The 20,010-nt window shown below is 43.5% G+C and overlaps 1 protein-coding gene across 1 annotated transcript in view; it reads right to left on the bottom strand.

The window, feature by feature from the left end:
• MNAT1 (MNAT1 component of CDK activating kinase) overlaps positions 1 to 20,010 on the bottom strand; it is a 157,341-nt gene that overhangs the window by 37,636 nt on the left and 99,695 nt on the right. The window contains exon 7 of the mRNA XM_014595150.3: positions 11,305 to 11,426. Coding sequence (XP_014450636.1) covers positions 11,305 to 11,426 — 122 coding nt within the window. The remainder of the gene's footprint in view (positions 1 to 11,304; positions 11,427 to 20,010) is intronic.

The following is a 20,010-nucleotide window of genomic DNA, read 5'->3' as shown; positions in this document are numbered from 1 at the left end:
TGACAAAGTCGCCTCAATCGGCTGGTCCATGTGGTGCTCTGGGAACACGTTCCATGGGGAAGGCTACTTCATAGCCTCTGCTGCTCTTGCACCTATTTCTGAAATCTGGGCCAAGAAATGGCACTGTGCCTACACATTTTAGGCACCTTTGCTTTCCCTTACAGGTGCCTTCATTTCATGAACTACCCTTGGTTTGATCGTTTTTTCTGTGGCTGCATCCAACAAGCATCAGGATCCCTTGTTGAGTCTGGTGGTAGGTTGAGAAGTGAAAGGAGCTCTGAGATGCTGAGCAGAAGAAAGGAGCTGGCTGTCCTATCTTACCCCTGCAGTACGTGGCAGGCTGCAGGGCCTTCCCCGCTCTGCACAGCTGTTCCCGGATTCGCTCAGTCCCATGGTCCTTCTTGCTAGCGCTGCCTCTGAAATGCGAACACTAAGTCTTGAATAGCGCCATTCGTGGCTCTCTGTCAAAAACAATGACAGCTAGAGAAGGAGCTTCTGAAGATATCTGGGTCCTTCCGATTTTTAGGGAAAAAGAGGTGGCCACACTTCCATTTTCAATGAAGGCATGCATTTGCTGCATCTGTCATCTTGGTGCCCGCTATATGATTCCTGAGTGTCACATTGTAGGGAGGCGGAAGGGAGACAAAAATTAAAGAACAAAAGCAAAGGGGGTGAGAGTAAAAAATGGAAGAAAAAGTGAACAGAATGAAATAGATATTAATCATCTCTCCGCAATCTCATTAAAGGTAGGAAGCCTAAGGGAAGTTTAAAACTACTACGGACTTCGAACTGCAAAATTAAGGAGCAAGTGCAGCGGTCCTGCATAAGGGTTTGAGCGGGCCCATGGGATGGGAAGTTTGGGAGCACATACCTGTGGGCATGCAAAGGCAAAGGAGAACCAGAAACCAAAACATCTAGGCAAAACTGCAGCCAGGGAGGCGAGGAGGACCAGGCACACTACCACAGGTTACTAACTTGCAAATATTTCAAGATGGCAGTCAGAGAGAAAGCTCTGATTTTGAAGGAATACAGGTAGATCTGAGAAACATCCAGTATTGGATACTGGCCCCGCATCTCCTTATCACCAATATCAAATCTGCCCCTTGAGACCCGGTTCTGTATGGCATGTAGCTTGGACAAGCCTCCCTTATCCTCGCCCAGTTTCCTGCATGGCAGAGCTATTATTGCTGAGTGGGAACCATTTCACCTGAGGAGACAAGGGCAGAATTAGCCTGTGAGCCTGGCCAATAATAAAAGCCAACAAGATGATCTTGGAGTGTTTTTAGAAAAGCTTACTACTTATTGCTTTTTACCACTTCATTCTTTAGCGCAGTTTGCCAAACACTTCTCTGCTCTTCACGTTAAGGTCTGCATTATACATACATATATATATATACACACATACACACATATACATACATACATACATACACACACACACATACACACATATATTTTAATAAACATCATGATTTAGTATTCTGCAAGCCCACACTACAAAAAGACTATTCTGGAATAAATGGTATAATTACATTTCCTACAGTGACCTTGTAATCTCTTGAGTATTTACTCTAGACTAAACAGCCCTATTCAGCTGCCCTGTGTCTGATTGTCGATGAAAGAAGCTTGTTTGACAACTGCTTCGAGCAGAAACATATTTTTTCCATGATTGCATTAAAAAAAAAAGTAAAAAAGCATTACCAGACTAGCATTCAGAGCACAGAGGTTCATGTTAGATCGATGAGTTAATTTTGAAGCCAAACGCCAACAAAAACAATTGCTATGGACATTCTGCTGTCATGGCCAGCTTTTGAGGTTAATTTAGTGGTACATATGCAACTACAGCCAACTTTAACTGTAAGGAACGACACGGTGCGCGCAGGCTTCCTTTTTTGTTTCTTTATATATTTTCCATATTCTTTGCTTTTATAACCCTCCCGAGACCTTTTACAGTTACAGAACCCACACTCTACCCACAGGTGGGCGGGCAGGAAGTGAAATTCTCCGTTTCATAAGCAGTGCACTTTTAATATATTCAATTGCTAATGACCTTGACAGAAGAACTCCACGCAAAACACCATATACTACAGGGTGTCGTTTGAAATGTTCGTAAGATATTTTTGCCAGAAAGTTGATTTCTTAAACAGTAAGATTTCAGACTTACTACAGCCTGCGTTCCTCTCCTTGATTTCCATTCAATTAGAAAGCCATTGCGAATCTTCCTCTGCTACATTAAATCCTCGGCGTTCCCAAACCCATACAGCAAAACTTGTAGGATTTCAAAGAGTGTGCCAACGCAATATAAACCAAGTCCAAAATTAACACTGCTCATGAATGCGGCATCTCCCTTTCTCCTCCGAGTCTCCCAAAGGCAATGCACTAGTTAATTACCGCATATCCGATGCACGTACGCTAAACCCACAAACTACATTTTTCTTCCCAAGCCTTCAATCAAAAGTGCTTACAGCAAATTGGGTAAAAAAAAGATTTTGAAGAGAAAGCGTGTGCAAGGGATTGCAAGGGAAGGTGCCCAAATGCAGTTTTTGTCTTTAATGCAGAATAGCTCCACCGTTACACATAAATTCTCCTTTATTAGGTGCCTGATTCAGAGCTCATTGAAGTGAATAGGAATCTTTCTACTGACTACAAGGGCCTGATACAAAGCCCTGTAAGAAGAAAACATTAGGGAATTTAGCACATACACCCTTTTACCTAATAGAACTGCTGTAAGGATAGACGTTCAGGCACTGCAAAGTGCACAGGGCAAGCCGAGCCTTCCTTGCTGGTCCTTGGTCGTTTGGCTCTTTGACCACCGAGCTTACTGAGAAACCAGAATCTATTCAGAGGAAGCAGAATGAACTCAGTGTCTGGAGTCAAGGGGCCAAAGCAGATCAACGTGAAAACGATAGCTTCTCCTTTCATACCATTCAGGAAAGACCCACATTCCCCAGTTGGAAGAAAGCAGAGGTGAAAAATCACCTGTTGCAGTTTTTAAAGCTTACTGGCTCCGTCGCCCTTTCCAACCAACTTCCAGTTATTTTATCAGTGGTGGACCTTCAGGGGAAAACTCCAGGGCCAGCGGAGGAACAGAACAACCACCATTTCAAAACAGCTCGAAGAGCATCATTACTGCTCCCTCTTAAAAAAAAAAAAAAATCACCATGATTGACAACAAAGAAACTGTACTAGTCATTTCTAGACAAAGTGCCAGGACTCGACATGTGTTTCAAATTATGCAACAACACTGTACAACAAAGAAATATGCAGAAGTTTTCCACTTGAAATGAAGGTTAAAAAAATTAAAAGCTACCAACGTTTTAACAGACCTGAAATCCACCTTCCCCGACTTAAATTAAAATGCAAAAATGACCGAGCTGTTTGGCACTAAAAAGACCGAATCCAGCTGTTAATTACAAAAAGCAGCAGGCCAAAATTTGCTGGGTTTACCCATATGAAAGATCGCTCGGCATACTTATCTGCTGATAATTCAGCAATTATCGTTTGTTTCTGCAATGTCACTTGGTTTGTATTTAAAGAAGCTAATTAGTATTACCTGCAACGATGGTAGTTGACCTATAAACTGGATCTTTGTACAGAAACTTTGAGAAATTCTACATAAGATAAGCCAGTGGTTTTCAGGCGATGTTCCACATGGAAACCCGGAGCTCCCCAACAGACCTCTGGGGTTTTGCAAAGAGACTGAGCGTACCGGCAGAGCCGGCCAGGAGGCAGCGCTCTGCCAGTGATGGGCCAGGTTGCCTGGCTCTGTGTCAGTCTTTAAGGGTGCCTGTACACATGCCGGGACACTGCTCCGACACGCTGTAATTACAGCGCACTGGAGCAGATCAAGTCTGCTGGGCTGTGCTAATTAGTGTGCTCCAGAAACCTCCATGCCTCCTGTGCTCAGCATCTCCACGCTTCAAAATGCTGGCAAGGGTGATTTAACTAAAGCTCTTTGAACAAGCTTTAGTTAAAGCATCTCCGCCGCCGTTTTGCAGCGCAGGATGCTAAACACGCGAGACGTTGCGGGTGTGTTGATCAGAGCGGGTCACGGAGCGGGCAGTGCTACGAAAGGGTTCTGCGAGTTTAGGAAGTTTGAAAACCACTGATCTAAGCCCAGTGCTGAATCATATGAAAGCAAAAAAACAGAACGACAAAATGAGATTTTTCCTTAGCAGCAGCTAATATCCTGGACCCAGCTGTCAACCCGGTTGTTGTAAATCAGGTATCTTTATTCAGAATGCCTTTCTTTGGACCGATTTCCACCATGGAAAACAATGTGCGGTGGGCAAAAAATAGTGCTTACTATCATTTTAAAGTGACAGAGTTCAAGCAGTTTACTTCAAGGTCCATAATCGGCACTCTGACAATGTAACGAGGTCTGAAACTAGGGGCACACAGAGTTTGGACGACATACTTATAAAGGAGCCTTAAATGACATTATCAGAGTGGCACTCAGGGGCTTCCTGAGAGTCTGAATCAGCTCCACCACGGACAACAAATGACTGTTTCTAAAACACAAGGCTTGAAGCTCAGAATATTTTTTGCCCCAAATTCCAATTGTGAAAGCAGGTTTTTCATTTATGTTAATCTCCAGGAATACCTTGTGTATAACTATGTATTTAGTGAGAGAACATACCACACTAAATCTTACTTGCCTACATGAAGAACGATAGATGACTAAGTCATCTTTGCCTGTTCAAGTTTTGGCATATTTGAAAGGGGCTTGTTTCATTTTTTCCCCCCTTTTTTTCATTTCTTTGTGTTTTCTTCAAGAAAGAAAACACACTGCTTACCCTAGGTTTTTGAACCCATTGGTACATTAAATAGGCAATTGCACACACCAAAACTTACATGACAGCCAGCATATTTCACCTATCCCAAACCCAAAAATATAACAGAAACAAAACAAATGGCTGTCATCACCATGGCTCTCCTGTACAATTCCTCCAGTCCTGAAAGTCTGGGAGAAGTCATGGAGTTATGGTGGTTATCAGGTGTAAGCTGTTTTGGGACAAAGAAGAAAGCAAGCTGCAAGCCAGTGTCTCTTATACAGAGCACCCTGCTTTAATCAAACAACACAAGCTCGGGTGCCTCCACTGACCAGTGGTATTTCTGCACAAGTCTCAAATTATTTAGGGCCCTTTAGGTCAAAACCAACATCTTAAGCTCCATGCAGAAACCAATATGCTACACCAGAGGTTTCCAACCCCGAGCCACAGCCTGAAGGCTTGGCTGCCGGACTGGAAGTGACGGCATAGTGCGGAGCGGCAGCCAACCCTCTGTTATACCCTTTTTGGCTGCCACTCTGCAGTCTGCTGGTCACTTCTGGACTGCAGTCTGCCGGCCCGCAGTCTAAAAAGGTTGGGAACCACTGTGCTACACCACTGCATATTACTGAGTATAGGAATCATTCAGTTTGCAGATGTAAGGTGCGCTGCAATAGTCACCATGGAGAGGAAAATGAATGGGTCCCAGGAACAAAGCCCAGTTCAGAAGAAATGATCGCGATCTCAATTTCACCGGATGAATGCCGGTGAAAAAAGCACTTTCCTAGATTCTGCCGACATACGGCCATCTAAGAGCATTTGGCATTTCAAAGATAGCCCCAATCTTTGCAAACTCTAGTAACTAATTCTGTGTATGAACCCTCAGCAGAGAAATACCTAAACCTCAGCTTATCTCCTGGTTGCTTCCCCCAGCCTACCGTCACCACCACATCTTTCCTGATGGAGCTTTAGCAACACGCTATTCCTCTACCCCCCGTGCAGCCAGGCAGCGCGAAGGCACCTGGACAACAACACGTGGGGTCAAGTAAGATAGAAATATAACACTAAGCATTGAGACAGTGAAGTTGCCAGAGACAAGGCCTCTGTGTGGACCCAACCAAAGGTCCCATTTAACCAGCTGAAAAGAAGGGGAGATGAGATGAAGCTTTGCTGAATGTCACGTGGAAGGGAACAATGGATATTTCACCATCTTCTCCCTGAGAAACTTCAACAAAAGCACGGAGCCACCAGCTTGCCCAAATGAAGCCAATACATATACGGGCTCCTCTACACCACGTCTCTCAGGAAAGCTAAAGCAAATTCACTAAAAGTATGAAGACAAGTGCCTTGAAGTGCATTAAAGCTCTCGATCAAGAGAAAAGTGGTCTTAGGTCACTGTAGTTTACTCCTCCTCAGAGAAGGATCCAGGTGATTTACTGGTGGATCAGGGAATGAGTTAGCAGAGAACTAGACTCGGTGGCCTGTGAGATCCCTTCCAGCGCTCTTCAATGAAAGCCAACAGCGTGGCCCCCGCACCGTGCTCCAACTACAGGAACGGTGGCCTAGTATAGCCACAACTGAGATTTCCCTCCCCTAACCCACTAGAGCTGTGATCGGGGAAAGCTTAAATAGCAAGGGAAGAACAGCAGACTATTTAGGACCTCTCTGTATCTTATCTGGATCTAACCAGCGTAACATGTATTGTCACCAAAGTAATTTGGCGCTATCATCTGTATTTCACTAATTCAGGAAGCTCATCTTGTGCCACACTCAAGGAACTCATTTATGTTGAAAGTCTACTTCTTAAAAACTTTCTTAAGGGAGCAACAGCAAACTAGCGCTACATGGACCCTTCAGGCTTTTTAGTAAGGTCATGAAGCAGCAAAAAAAAGTTTTCACACTTACAGCCTGAAAACAAATTAAATATATTCAGATTCAATCTTTCCTGTGTGGCTCACTTAAGCAAGCATTTTGCAGGTGTTCGCAAAAGATGATATAATCCAAACAGCGGGGGCTGGGATGGGGCGCAGTATAGAGTTTACTGGACTGAAAAAATGCAGTTACCTGGAGTCTAGTGAGCAATTGATACAGGACAATTTAAATATGACCCACAGTTTTAGACAAAAGAAGAGGTAACAGGAGCCCTAAGATCACCTCCTAAGAATTCATCCTCTTGTTATGAACCCTCCTCCTGGTGGACCTGCGTGCTCTCGGTAGACTCCAGGGAAGTAGGGAAGGAACAAACTGCTCTTGTTCTGAATATTACAGGGACTATTGCAGACACTAAGGGGTTAAGACCAGAATATGTGTAGGACTTATCCTGTTCAGTGCTTGGAAGATGCGTATTATGTTCAAATCAATAAGGAATGCTACCAGAAATAAATTCAAAGGCTCCCAGTTGGCAGAGTCTTTGCAAACTTCTTGGCTCCTGAAGTACGGATAAGACGAAGTCTGCAAGTTTTGGGGAACCACCTAGTGAGTGAGTTCTCAAGGTGAAACACTATTATGGTGGCGTGACATTTTGCTGCAGCCTCTAACCACAGTGCTGTAAAGCTAAGAAATGTTAACTATAAATGTGAAGCCTCATTAATCTGCATAGACCAATGAAAGATATTCCCTTCTGATAAAGTAGACAGGCTTGATAGAGACAAGAAAGAAACACTGAGAACCTCTGTACTTTCTTTGGATTTAACCACACTGTAATAGTTAGGAGTTCCAGCAAACAGGGAGCAAAGAAAGCTTTAGGAGGAATGGATAACCCCATTTTGCCCAACTCCTCTGCCTCGTGCAGCAGCTGTATGCAGCTGCCTGCAAGATTAGCCCAAGGACCAAAGCACATTAGTTAAGCATTCATCATCAACAGGAAATGCATCTGAGTTCATATAAATACAGAAACATAAATATATAAAGGAACTTGGTCTAAGGTATTCAAAATACCCAGTGGACTGGGTTAGATTAGTATCAGCAGGATGCACAGAAGAGGGAAACATTGTGTTGTATTGTGCATTAGAGGTTTTTAAATTAGAAGCTGCCTCAGAGCTCAATTGTGTCCTAGGGCACTCACTTCTCCCAGCTGTGACAGGTGCCCTCCACAATTCACACTCTCACTCATTAACGGCAGGATGCCAAGTGGTTTCTAGGTGCTTGAACGGGACTTGGAGACCTAAATTCCCCCGGGCTCCAACAAGTGATTCAAAACGGCTCTATACAAGAGGCACAAAACTCAAACTCCTCCTATTTTGAACTGCAGGAGTTTCCCTGGATTTCTATACAAGGGCTACTGAAGCATGCCCAAAAACTATTCAGGTGGAGCACTAAGATGCATCTTATCCAATTCCCATCTCAGCTATGTAGCAAGTCAAAATGTCTGCGATAAGCCCCTGAACTCCACCTAAACTCTTTGAGGCCAGTAGGAAAAAAATCCCACCTTATGTCTAACTTGCTTTGACAGCACCAAATTCACACACGACCTTTTTGCCCAACAGCTTAGTAGTTAGAGCTCTTGCCCTTTCCTTTGCCCATGAAGTGACTAGCCCCTCCTCACCCAAGTGGAGTTTACCCCACATCTCCCCCTTCCCCAGCAAGTGCCCTAGCCACTGGGCTCCAGAATGGGCTAGGTGAGGGGGATTTTTCGCCCTCTTTTGGCTCCTGGTCCCAGCACTGCTCATGCATTTTACACTGGACTGTCACCAGTGGCAAATGACCGCTGCCTACTACCATATACCAAGCTTCAAAAACCTATGACATGGCCCCTTCAGAAGAGACAAAGCACTGAGAACTGGAAGTGGAAAGAGATGCCTAACTAATGGGTGCTGAGCGAGTGGGAGTTCAGCGTGCTCCTGAGTTTCAGCACTTCCCATTGCCTACCTGTAGGGCCCTCCAGGTGTTGCGAATCATCCTTTGGACGTACCTAAACTTGACTGCTTTTAGGCATTTCCAAAGTCTCTCCATTGACTGTACCAGGATCTGAGGTGCTTAAGTTGGTAAAGCCTCCAGAACAAGGCATCCAACACCTGGGCGCAGCTATGCTTAAGTGTAGGCACTTACCAAACTTCTTTCAATTCTTTCATCCCTTGCCCTTGGTTGACAAGTAAGACTTGCTCCCGAGTTCTTCCTAGACACCCGGACGTAAAGCAAACCCTCATTTATGGCCTGCTGGAATAACCTTAATGCTACTCATTCATGTTTGTTAATTGGGCCTTCTAATTTTGATCCTCTGGCAATACAGGAAGACCAACACTGAGGTCAAATGCTGCCTTTTCTTCATCTCCTCCTCTGCCTGTGTGGTGGTTAGTCCAGAGGAAAACATTTAGATTTTTTTTCCTCCCAGCCTTTAGCCCCTCTCCAAGGAGGATATGCTGCTGTGACTGGCACGGGACTGTCGAGTCGCAGTGATGCAAGAAAGGCAACGGGGCCAGTCTTGAGCCAGAGGTGAGAAGCTAAGAGAGAAAAGTGAAGGTAAGGAGTCGTTGTGTGTGGGTGAATAGAGAGGAAACATTTCCCTGTGCAGAGTGCTTTTTAGGTGGAATGAGCTGACTTCTACAAGGAACAAACTGCTAGGGGGGAAAAAAAATCATCCTTTGAAGAAGCAGCCCCAGGGAAAAGCTATACCAAGAAATAGAAAGAAAATGGCATCACAGAAGGGAAAAAACACAAAACAGGAGGCATGCAGGTGGCTATGGAGAAAGTTTGCTTATTTTTTTTTCAACATTTGGAATTCATGATGAAAGAGCCATTCCCAGGAAAAATAACATTCAAATAAATAAATCTGAACATTTCCCCAGACTTCAAACGCCTCAGGCACTTACATATCTCCCTCATTTTTTACCCCCGAGAGCTTGACAGGTATGTGTCCATTAGTTAACGACTGATGAAAACCAGCTACAAGTGTGCCAGATCCCTGCAAAATACTTATGCGCAAGCTTAAATTTCACTTGAGTGCCGCTGAACTCAATAGGACTGCTTGGAGGAGAAAAATGAAGCATGTGCATAGCTGCTTGCAAGTCTGGGGTGACTGTATGCAAAAGAAAAAAAATGATTAAGAATGCTAACTTTAGGATTACAGGCAGAGATCCTAAAGATTTCCTTTCCCAGAAGCTGGGTTCTCGGAAAACCCATGTCCCACACACTTATACTGTGAGCATGGGTCCTTATAGAGAAGGTGCCCTGCATCAGTACTCCTGGTACACAGGGATAAGGAACTGTCAGTGCCCGGAAGCAAAAAAATACAGAAAGAGGCTTATTTTTTCCCAAACAACATCATTTGTGAGAAGTACCGTGGTCGACAGCTTCAGAGCACCACTTGTATGAGAGGCCCGCTGCAGCTGTGCTTCCAACAGGTGGTGGAGGCTGGCGTTCGCCATGCCTGAGCTGGGGTAGCTAATGAATATTTTTCTCATTAACCTGGTATCAGAAAACGGAAAGTATAAGCACTGGGAGTCCACGAGAACAAAAATGAGTGGGAGAATTTAAATTCTAGGCCGGCTCAAAGAACCTTCTGTGACACCAGGTGTTAGATCTTGCTCAGCAGTAAGACTGTGTTTTCAAATGGAGAGACAGAAGAAAAAAGTTCAGACTCTCCTCCCTTCCCAGGACAAGATGCAATTTGTCCTCTGACAATACGAAGCACACAGTGCCCACTGAAGTTAATGGGCCTCTTTCCCTAGGGACTTCAGCTCTGGCCTAAAGGTCCCTCTCACTTTTTCCTTCTGTCCGATTTGGGTTCTCAGCTCCTCCATCCTTGCATCTGTAACTGCTTCTTCCCTGCGCTACCCTGCATTTGGGATGGTCTGCAACACATTTTCCAATCGGTCACAATAGCACACGACCGTAAAAAGAAACAAAAAAAAAAAAAATCAGGCTTAGTTTCAACACGCAGTGACGCTCCCCATCTGCCTGGCAGCGTTTGTGCTTAGTGGGTGTCCAACTCCTCGCCCCCTCCTCGGAGAGCAGGCCTGTCACTGCTGTGCTACTCGGCCTCCGTCACCCGGGAACGCCAGGCTCCCGGGGTCTCTTCCAAACATGGCCGCGCGCTGCGATGGAGCCGGGCTGCTGGGCCTGCCCTTCATTATACTTTTTGACAAAGTTAAGCTCTATGCTTCATTTCTCACAAACGGAGTTTGACTGTAGACAGCAGTCAGCAAGTAAATCTACCCTTTGCCATGGCAAAAGGCCCAACTTTAATATTTTTACTGGCTTACTGCTGGGGAAATTAAGCCCCAGATTTTTATTTATTTATTTTTTAATACCGTGCAACTGAAAATGAACAGCTACTTCACTGCCGCTGCCAATGACAACCTTAAAAAATACTAATGCAATCCAGTCGAGCTCTCGGTAGATCTATAAAGGCTGGAGGACCAAAAAATTTAGCTTATCCACCCAAGCAAAATGTTGGTTGGGCAGGGTATCTAGTATTTTATTAAGATGATTTTTTTTTTCCCCCCTCCCCAAATCCATGCACTGGCAAAATGAAGAGGGTGACGTGCCGAGATGCAGCACTGCGATAAGGAAAAATCAAGTTCCATGTGGCACTCACCCAAGCCTTCCCAGCAGTTCAGGGTCAGGGACTTGCGGGCCAAACATCTCTACTTGCAAAGGCTGATACTCGTACAGCGCTTCCTCCAGCTTCTGAATGGGTGCTAACGAGATATGCTGACCCTGTTGAAAAGGAAAAGCAATTAATTTCTAAATGTTGTCTTTATTTTCTTTTTTTTCCCTTTTGGCTCCTTCAAACAGGTTGGGAGGATAAGTTTACGCTATAAAGTTGGCCTGAACATCACATTAAGAACAATGCTGTCCATTACTACAGCCATTTCCTGATGGTAATTTGAATTCTTTACTGGGACCTACAGTATGGAACTAATGTTTCATATCGCTTTAATGCTTTGGGGAGGGGGAAGTGGGAGGGATGAGCTTTATTGAAGTCAGACTTACCGTTAAAAGGAGTGCAGCTGCCTCCAGTGTCACTGGTGAAATTATTATTAGGTAAAAATTTCATTTATCAGAAGTAATATCAAACAAATGTCTCTGAGCAAGCCTATTAGATTTTGTAATCAATGGTTTCCTGAAAGCCCTAATTAGAAAGGGAAGTTACTTTAATTTCTCTCTGCAGGGCTTTGTAAGCTACCATATATAATGGCTCTCATGACGGACTTTTACAATGGAATACAATTAATTCATTCAGCAAATTCCCATTTGTTCTATAACTAAAATATAGAAACACACAAACATGAAATTTTAATTCCAGATGGTACTTCTGCGAGCCCTTCAGAGCACGGAGAAATGGCTAGCCTTCTTTTGAACCTTCCTAGCACTCCAACCTCTCGCAAAACAGGAGATTTGGTGCTGGGAGGAAGGGGTCAAGGAGGATCCGAGATAAAGCCAAGTGAGCAGATGTTGCTGCGTGACATTCTGCGCTGATTTGTTGATCTTTCACACAGTTTCAATTTTCTACTTTATTCTATGGTGCTGACAAATTACCAACAGCAAAACAGAGAGTGCTCTGATCCCCACGATCAGCCTGGGCTCCCTAAAGGGATTCCACTTCACATCTGCAAAATGCAGGAATCCAGGAGAGGAATATTATTGCATTTGCATTCACTTTGCCTGCAAGAGGAACCTCAATCCTTACACGGGGTAAAGCTATAGGTAGTCCTGACATCCACTGGTGAACTTCACTCAGTGGTCTCAATGGGGTTACTATGCAAGTAACCCCTGGAAGAAGAGGCTCGTTATCTACCCCACTGTATTAAAATTAACTAAGGAAAGAATTTGGGGGCAAAAGGGGGTTGGTTACAAATTGGATGTGTGCAGTCCAGACGCAGCGGCCTCCCTGTATTAGTACCTTGGAAGCTTTTGTTCAAAGGTGCAAAAGGCAAATAAGGCAGACAAGGTCCTTTGGGTGAATCTGATATCTTTTATGAGACCAACTAATTCCCAAATAGTTGGGAAAAAAAATGTTAAGGCAAGCTTTTGGGTTCAAAAACCCTTTGTCAGGCTGAGGAAGTTTCAGCAGTTGGTGTGTGCTGAAAGGCAGATAAGAACATTTGAAGACAAGGTCTTGAGAAAAGTTATCATCAAACCAGAAAACTAGGTCAGACTTAGGGATTCCCGGTTTGGAAATTCTGGTGAAGACATTCCCAGTTTGGTTAAGATCCGGGCAGATGTAGGAGAAGCTGAAGTTTTCTACAGCAAATAGATTGCACGTGTGATGCGAATGGACAACTTAAGATTTCCTTCTTCCCGTGCTGCGCGACAGCTTGAGGGATTGCTATGAACTCTGTAAAGGCAAACCTGCTGCTTGGCCCATACCCTCGGAAGGAGAATTTACTGTGAAAAAGTTCGGAAGTGAGCCATAAGTCAGTGTAGTTTTCATAACTAGGACGTATCATTTCTATGTCGCAAATGCTCTTAATGCAATTTCACAAAAAAAACAAAACAAAAAGCATGCCACGGGGAAAGCAGAAGAAAAGCTAAAAGCCCAACTTTAACTCTGTGCTCGGTGATATCTTAAGGTATAAATGCAGCGTCTCATAGCAGCAGTCAGTTAATACAATTGCATTCAAGTGCTCTGAACTTTTAAATACTTTAACTTGTTCTGGTCACATAACACCTCTCATAGATTATACACTTGGAAAAAAGTTAGGTTTAAAAGTTGAACCATTTTTTCCACTTACCTAATGAAGCCAGAGGGAAAGACGTATTTAATATTTTACATATGTACACACACACACTCTGGGGGTAAATATCTCCCATTTTCACTCCCTCTCTCAACTTAAACCTCAAAAAAGAAAATTTGCTTTCGGACATGTCGGCATTGCTTTCGGACAAAGGTCAACCACGATAAATATTTTGGGATGTTACTCGCATGTGAAAGGGGGGTAGCTCAGATTGCGGGACAGAGTCTGGGGCCACATCTCAGGAAAGCATCATTGCAACAGCTGTCCTTTGTTAGGAAGGTTGCCATTGGTATATTCCTAACACGTTTTACAAGGGCTAATTGTACTAGGATTGGCTAATGGAGGAGGTGGAGGCACAAACAAAAGGGCAGTGTTAGGCAAAAGAAGGCATCTTTCTCCTCCACCCACCCTGCTGCTGCCAAAGCCCATCTCCTTCATCCTTTGGCTTTATTGTGAACAGGGGATACAAATGCCTTGTCATTCCTTCTCCACGGGGTTCCTGAAATTTCAGAGGCAGAGCCCTTTATGATCTCCTAGTCTGAGCTCTTGCAGAAAACAGGCCAGAATTTACCAAGCAACTCCTGTATGACGCCCAATTCTTCACTATGGAGCTCAAACAGCTCTATCAGAAATGCATCCGTCTCAAGATTTAAAGGCTTTGGATGAGAGAAGTCCTGTTTCGTCCCTAGGTAAGTCATTACGATGGTGGGTTATTCTCATCACGGGAAATTTGGGCCTCATTTCTGGTTTCTGTCAAGATTCAGGTTCGATTTCTGGCTCCTCGGTATGTCCGCTTATGCTACCCAGTAAGGTAGTTTGGAGGTGGAGGGGGCTGTGATCGTAGTCATTGGGAACCGGCAGGTATTTCATAGATTCATTCATAGATTTCTGTGTACTGAACTAATTCCACAGCTTTGCAATGGGCAGACACGCCGAAATGCCGAGGCAACTGCGTAGCTGTACGAGTTCATTTGCTTTCGCTTTCCTCGGATCATGAGGTTAAATGGTGGGCTTTGGCAGCCTGGGCGGGTTTCAGCTCAGTTGGAATAAAAATAAAAAGAGAGGATTGACTGGTGCTCCTGCCCCTCAGCTGTTTGGAGCCTGAGTAATGCCCCTGTCCTGCAAATGGTATGCTGAGAGCCTAACTTGGGAAGGGGTTTGATTGGCAGGGAAAAAAGTCTGATGGTTGTCTCATATCATGGTCTGCAGAGTGCCATAGCTATGGCATTGCTATGGCACAATACAGGCTCAGCAGGCCCAGGAAGTGTTTAGACCTGGAGGACCAAAAGGGATGTCTGTGCTGCAGCCGCTGCAATGTAATGTAGCTGTGCTCAAGCTAGCTCAGGCGCCAGCAGCGCTCTAACCCTGGTAGCACCAAGCTCGTTACCCAGCTTCTTGGGTGGCTTTTGCAGCACTCGGCGAACTCCCTGCTACTGCAGCCAGACTCCTGCTAGTACCTCAGCTAGCTCGCTCAGAGTTAGCTTGGCTATTTCTACACTACACAGGAGTCGCTAAAAAAAAGGGCATAGGGGAAGTCTTTTTTAGATTGGGACTGGCACTGCCTTCTCCCTCTCCGCTAGCCAGGAAAAGCTGCATTTATAAACATACCTGTTTGAACTTCAGCGTTTAATAAAGCAGCAGTCACTTCACCAATGTGATCTCGATCTTGTCTCGATTTGCCATGCCATTCCCCCAAAAAACCCAGTTAAAATACAAACCAGTGTGCAACTTTAGAGAGACTGCTGGAGGCATCCACTATTGCTTGGGGTTTATACAGTGCCTTACAGATCCAGAAACGTTTTATACCTCCGAGAAGTAACATTTTTAAATGTCTTGCATTCTTTCTAGAGGACAGGCCTGTTTGCTTAAGCTGAAGAAGTTTATGACTAGGCTCAAACCAGAATGAAGGCAGTGAGCTCTAAGCTTCAGCTCTTGCACGGCTTTATCCTGACAGATCAAGAATTTGATTTTGTGGTCATGGGTAAGTATTTCTAATTCCCCTTGGTTGCTGTAATGTTTGCACAGAAGAAGCTGACAGTATCCCAACGGTGAAAGAAATGGCTTCCAAGAACAGACGCAATAGATTTTTCTACCTCCTCTATGCCTCCATCCTTGGGGCATTTGAGTTTTTCTCATGGTTTATGGAACCACAAAAACACTGTTAATTTGAAGGATAAAAAAAAAAAAAAATATCTGAATTCAGCTATATACAGTGCAGCAAGGGATTCATGTAGCTGATTTTCCTTTCAGAAACAGCATGTTTTAGGTGAGAACAAGATGGGGTTAAAAAGGGATTTTCAAATTCATGTCTTCCCCAAAATTTCAAATAAAACGGAGTTAATCGGATTTACTTTTCAGTGCATTAAGTGATACCTCTGCTTAACGCATCCTTACTCGGTTTGCAGAGAGGGGAAAGAAAAAAGAAAAGTCCACCTCTTCTGGTTTCTTATAACACTAACACCATGGTTCATTGAGCAGGTTATATACTCATGCACGGTAAGAGGAATTCTAAGGGCTTATTTGTAACAAAATCTAACCCCTCGAACCAACAAGACCTACCAAGGTCTCTTAGCTCATCTTCAAAACAAGTCAAATGGCAGAAGTCAGGGCATTTGGGTCACTACGAATCGCCTGGACAATGCACGCGGAGGCATTAGCAAATGGCTGGACTAGATGATGCTACAGCATCGTCTCATTCTTCCCTTACTCTCTGTCTAGGTACTAACGCGGCCCCTTTTGGGCCATATCACCCGAGCAAACCGACATATTTAAACACAGAAATAAGAAACTCAGAATCTGTGCACCAAGCCTTCCCCATCAGCCTGGGGAACTCTTGCTTAAGTAAATTCCTTTTTTGCCAAGAAGTATTCTCCCGTAAAATAATCGGGTATAAAAGAAATGACCGTTAATCGAAAACTAAGGAATCTGAGATGTTGGACTATTACTACTTACAGCAAGTTTGCAGCTACAGATCAATATTCAGAGCCCCACTGCTCATGAATTGCCAAAGTTAAAAAAAAAAAAAAAGAAAGAAAAAAAAAAAGAGAGAGAAAAATCTCTTTTTACTGCATTGTTACACATTCGAGTAACTGGAATTACTCAACTGCTACAAGACAACATTTAAAAAAAATACTTCAGGGGCTGTACGTTTCATTTAACTATATGCACATGCTTGCTTTTAAATGGCACTGTACTTTGAAGTTCACGGCAATATTCAGGTTTCAGGAAGCTGTGTGTGTAGTAGACCTGCCTACGGAGCAACGCTGCTGCAAAATGTTCAGGCATTCCAGCATGAACCACAAGCCAGTTTTGCCTTTCTATTTTATCATTGACAAATCCATGTCAGCAGCACTGATATGGTTTTCTGATTCTGATTAACTACTTTGTTTGGCTACAGTAATACACAGGAAAAGGAGAATGAAACTGATAGATTTGGAGGGCTCTGTTAATATTATTTTAACCTCTACCCTCCCTGTCTTCCACAGCCTTTTTAAACAAACAAGAAAAATGTCAAACTCAAATGCATAATGCCATTCCTAGGTTTACAATTCCTATGCCAAGGAGGTTTTTCCACCATGACTCAGAAACATTTGAAACCCACAGCTCGTTTTTTCCGCCCTTAGAACTCAAGAATAAATCTAATTTCTTCACTGAATTATCAGAAAAACATTTAAGAGACAGGCCGCTGGCTGGCAAGCAAAAGAACCAAGGAACCGGTCCAAAGCCCCAAAAGTCAACAGGAATCTTTCTATGGACACGAACAGGCTTTGGGTCAGACCCTGGTTTACTGGGCTGATGACAAGATTCAAGACCCATTTCTTTGGAGGGGAAGGAGGGAAAGGGAGAGATGAGTTTGCACACGCAGAAAGCAAAATCTGACCGTGTTAAGATCACACTTAGAAAAAAATAAATAAAGGACTTCTGAACCCCAAACTGCTTTACAAATAGATATATGATTTCTTTAAGGGTGGCTCTCTAAATTGTCTCCCTTGGGATTTTCCAGCAATGCAGGAAAAGCTCAGCAGTGCCGAAGAAGCTGTTAACAGAGACAGTTATAGAAATGTGATTTAGTATGTGAAAACAGGTACCTGGAAAATTAGCCCTATAGCGAATTGGGCTGAATCGCATGATTGCTTGCCTCTGAATTTTTCTTCTATGGTATCCTGACATAAATAATTACCTGAGCAGACTTATTTCTCAAACTCTGCCAAAAAAACAACATTTCTCTAATCTCGGGGAAAAAATATATAGCCATTGAATATGCTGAAATATAATTCTTTTGGTTCGGAGCCAGTATCAGGATTTAGTGACTAATCTACAAGAAAATATTCAGTCCTTTCGCCGTTCTTCACATCAATGGATCAAATTGCTTGTTGTTACCATTATCTAACAGGACCAGCCATAGAAACACAGTAGTGATTTGGGGGAAGGTTTGTGGTGTTTGTTGGAACAAGCCACTCCATTTTCAGCAGAGACTCCAGGGCTCTGGCAAGAGCTGTCAAACTTTCCCTGGAGTCCCCGACTACTGTTTGGATGATGGCACCGTACATAAGAAAGCACTGTGTCCGAGAAAGAAAGACTAAAGGCAACATTTTTATGCCAATCACCAACACATGGGACATCAGTGAAGTCCCCTCTCCTCTGCTACTTCTCCTTTCGGTTCTCAGTGTCCCCCACCCCAGCGTCAGGTCCTGTACATTTATTTCCTTTCTTTTTACATTGTTCTGCTTCTGTCCTCTGCATCGTATTGCATGTAGAACGTGTTTTGTCATCCCAGGACCCCTGCTCTGCCACCCCTTCAGCCCTGAGGGTTTTGAGTTTTTGTAGACTTGAGAAGCAGGTTCCCTACACCATTATCCACTCTGACACTTCTTATTGAATTTGTACATCAGGATAGTCTCATCCTCTGAACTGGCTGCTGTGTGGAAGCATCACTCTCGCATCGGTAAACCTCAAGTACCAGCTCACCAGTTGCATTTTGGCCTTAGCAATGCCAATTACCACCATTTTAGGCTGAAAAGACTGTTCCTTCCACTTTGCAAAAATGATCACAACAGACAAAAGTTGAAGTCAATATTATTTGCTATAGGTTATTCCCCCCCCCCAGCAGCACCATGCTCGGTAAGGAACAGAATACAGAATTGTTGTATTCTCCTGTATTCTTACACTGGGGACCCTGCAGTCGTGCGGAGCAGGATGCCTCCCAGCGAGGCTATTGACATCTGCTGATATCCCAATTAGCAGATCCAACTCCAAGATCATGGGCCTTGGCATATGTAACCTAGGTTTGCATTCTCTTAAACTGAACAATGAAACTATCCAGACTAAGCGTCTCCAGAGGGGCCGGATTTTCCAACAGATGTCAACCCAACTCCAATTTTCACACATGAACACTTTGTATGGAAAGTTTTTGCATACTGTCAGCACAAACTGTAATTTCTTAACATAACATTTATTTGTAATCAGATTGCATGCGCTCCTAACGAGTTCAAGCCTGTAAATTCCATTAATGGTGTGAACAAAAATGCACATGGATAAACATGATGATGTCTGCCCTAAAAAAACAGTTAAAATTAGTATTAAGACTCAGGTGAGATGGAAGTGGGAAGCTACTTGGTACTTATAGTAAAGAGGTGACAAAGGTATCCAGTACTATTCCTATTCAATAAAATGCATCCCATTTTTAGACCCATTGGATTTATCAGCATGCTTTTTTTGGTCATTGTTGCAGTAAAGTTTTTTTTAGCGCTATACCGATACATTTCTGTGTCAATATTATTAGGATTTCCTAGAGGAAGCTGATATGCCCTCTAAAACAAACCAAACCAAGAATAACTCCTAGGTTTTACTGATAAACACCATGCAAATATATTGACACCCACAGCCAGCTATATTATACTGGCAATATTTTTTCCTGAGATCTTTTTCTATACCTTTTTTGTCCTCCCAAATCTCCACAAATCTAAAATATTACTTTTAAGGAATGTACTTTCAGGAGGGATGATTTAAAAACCCTTTTAAACTAGCAAGATCAAACAAAACAAACTCCGTTTCAAAGATTAAACAGTTTGTGTAGAATTACACTTACATATATTCCCAATCTCAATAAGCGTAGTCTTGTTTCAGGCAAAAGCAAACGTTGTAGAGCCCCCACAGAAACGCGAGGGTGTGGTTTGATGGATGAAGAGAAGACATGAGGGGAGATTTCTTGAATAAGTGAATTATAAGGAGGGATTGAGACCAAGAACATGTTTAGCAGAAGAAAACGGAAACTGCTACATGCTTGGAGGACAGAACGGATAAGGACGGGAAGCCTTTCCAACGATCAGGAGGAGCCGCTATATCCTTCATATACACACGCTCCTTTCTTCTTTCGGTCGAGGATCCTTTCTATCCATTCCGATTTCTCAACGTGTCTTAAAGAGCTGCTGCAAAGCAACACCTATGTGTTTTGAACAGACATCTTTTATTTGTAGGGCCTTGTTTGTCCTGGGAGGTGCTCCAGATCTATTGGATTTGAATGATCCCAGCACTTTACATTCGGTTCCACAGCACTTAGCAAG

Source organism: Alligator mississippiensis, chromosome 2, assembly GCF_030867095.1.
Source record: "Alligator mississippiensis isolate rAllMis1 chromosome 2, rAllMis1, whole genome shotgun sequence".
Lineage (NCBI taxonomy): Eukaryota > Metazoa > Chordata > Crocodylia > Alligatoridae > Alligator > Alligator mississippiensis.
This window is presented reverse-complemented; position numbering and strand designations above follow the sequence as displayed.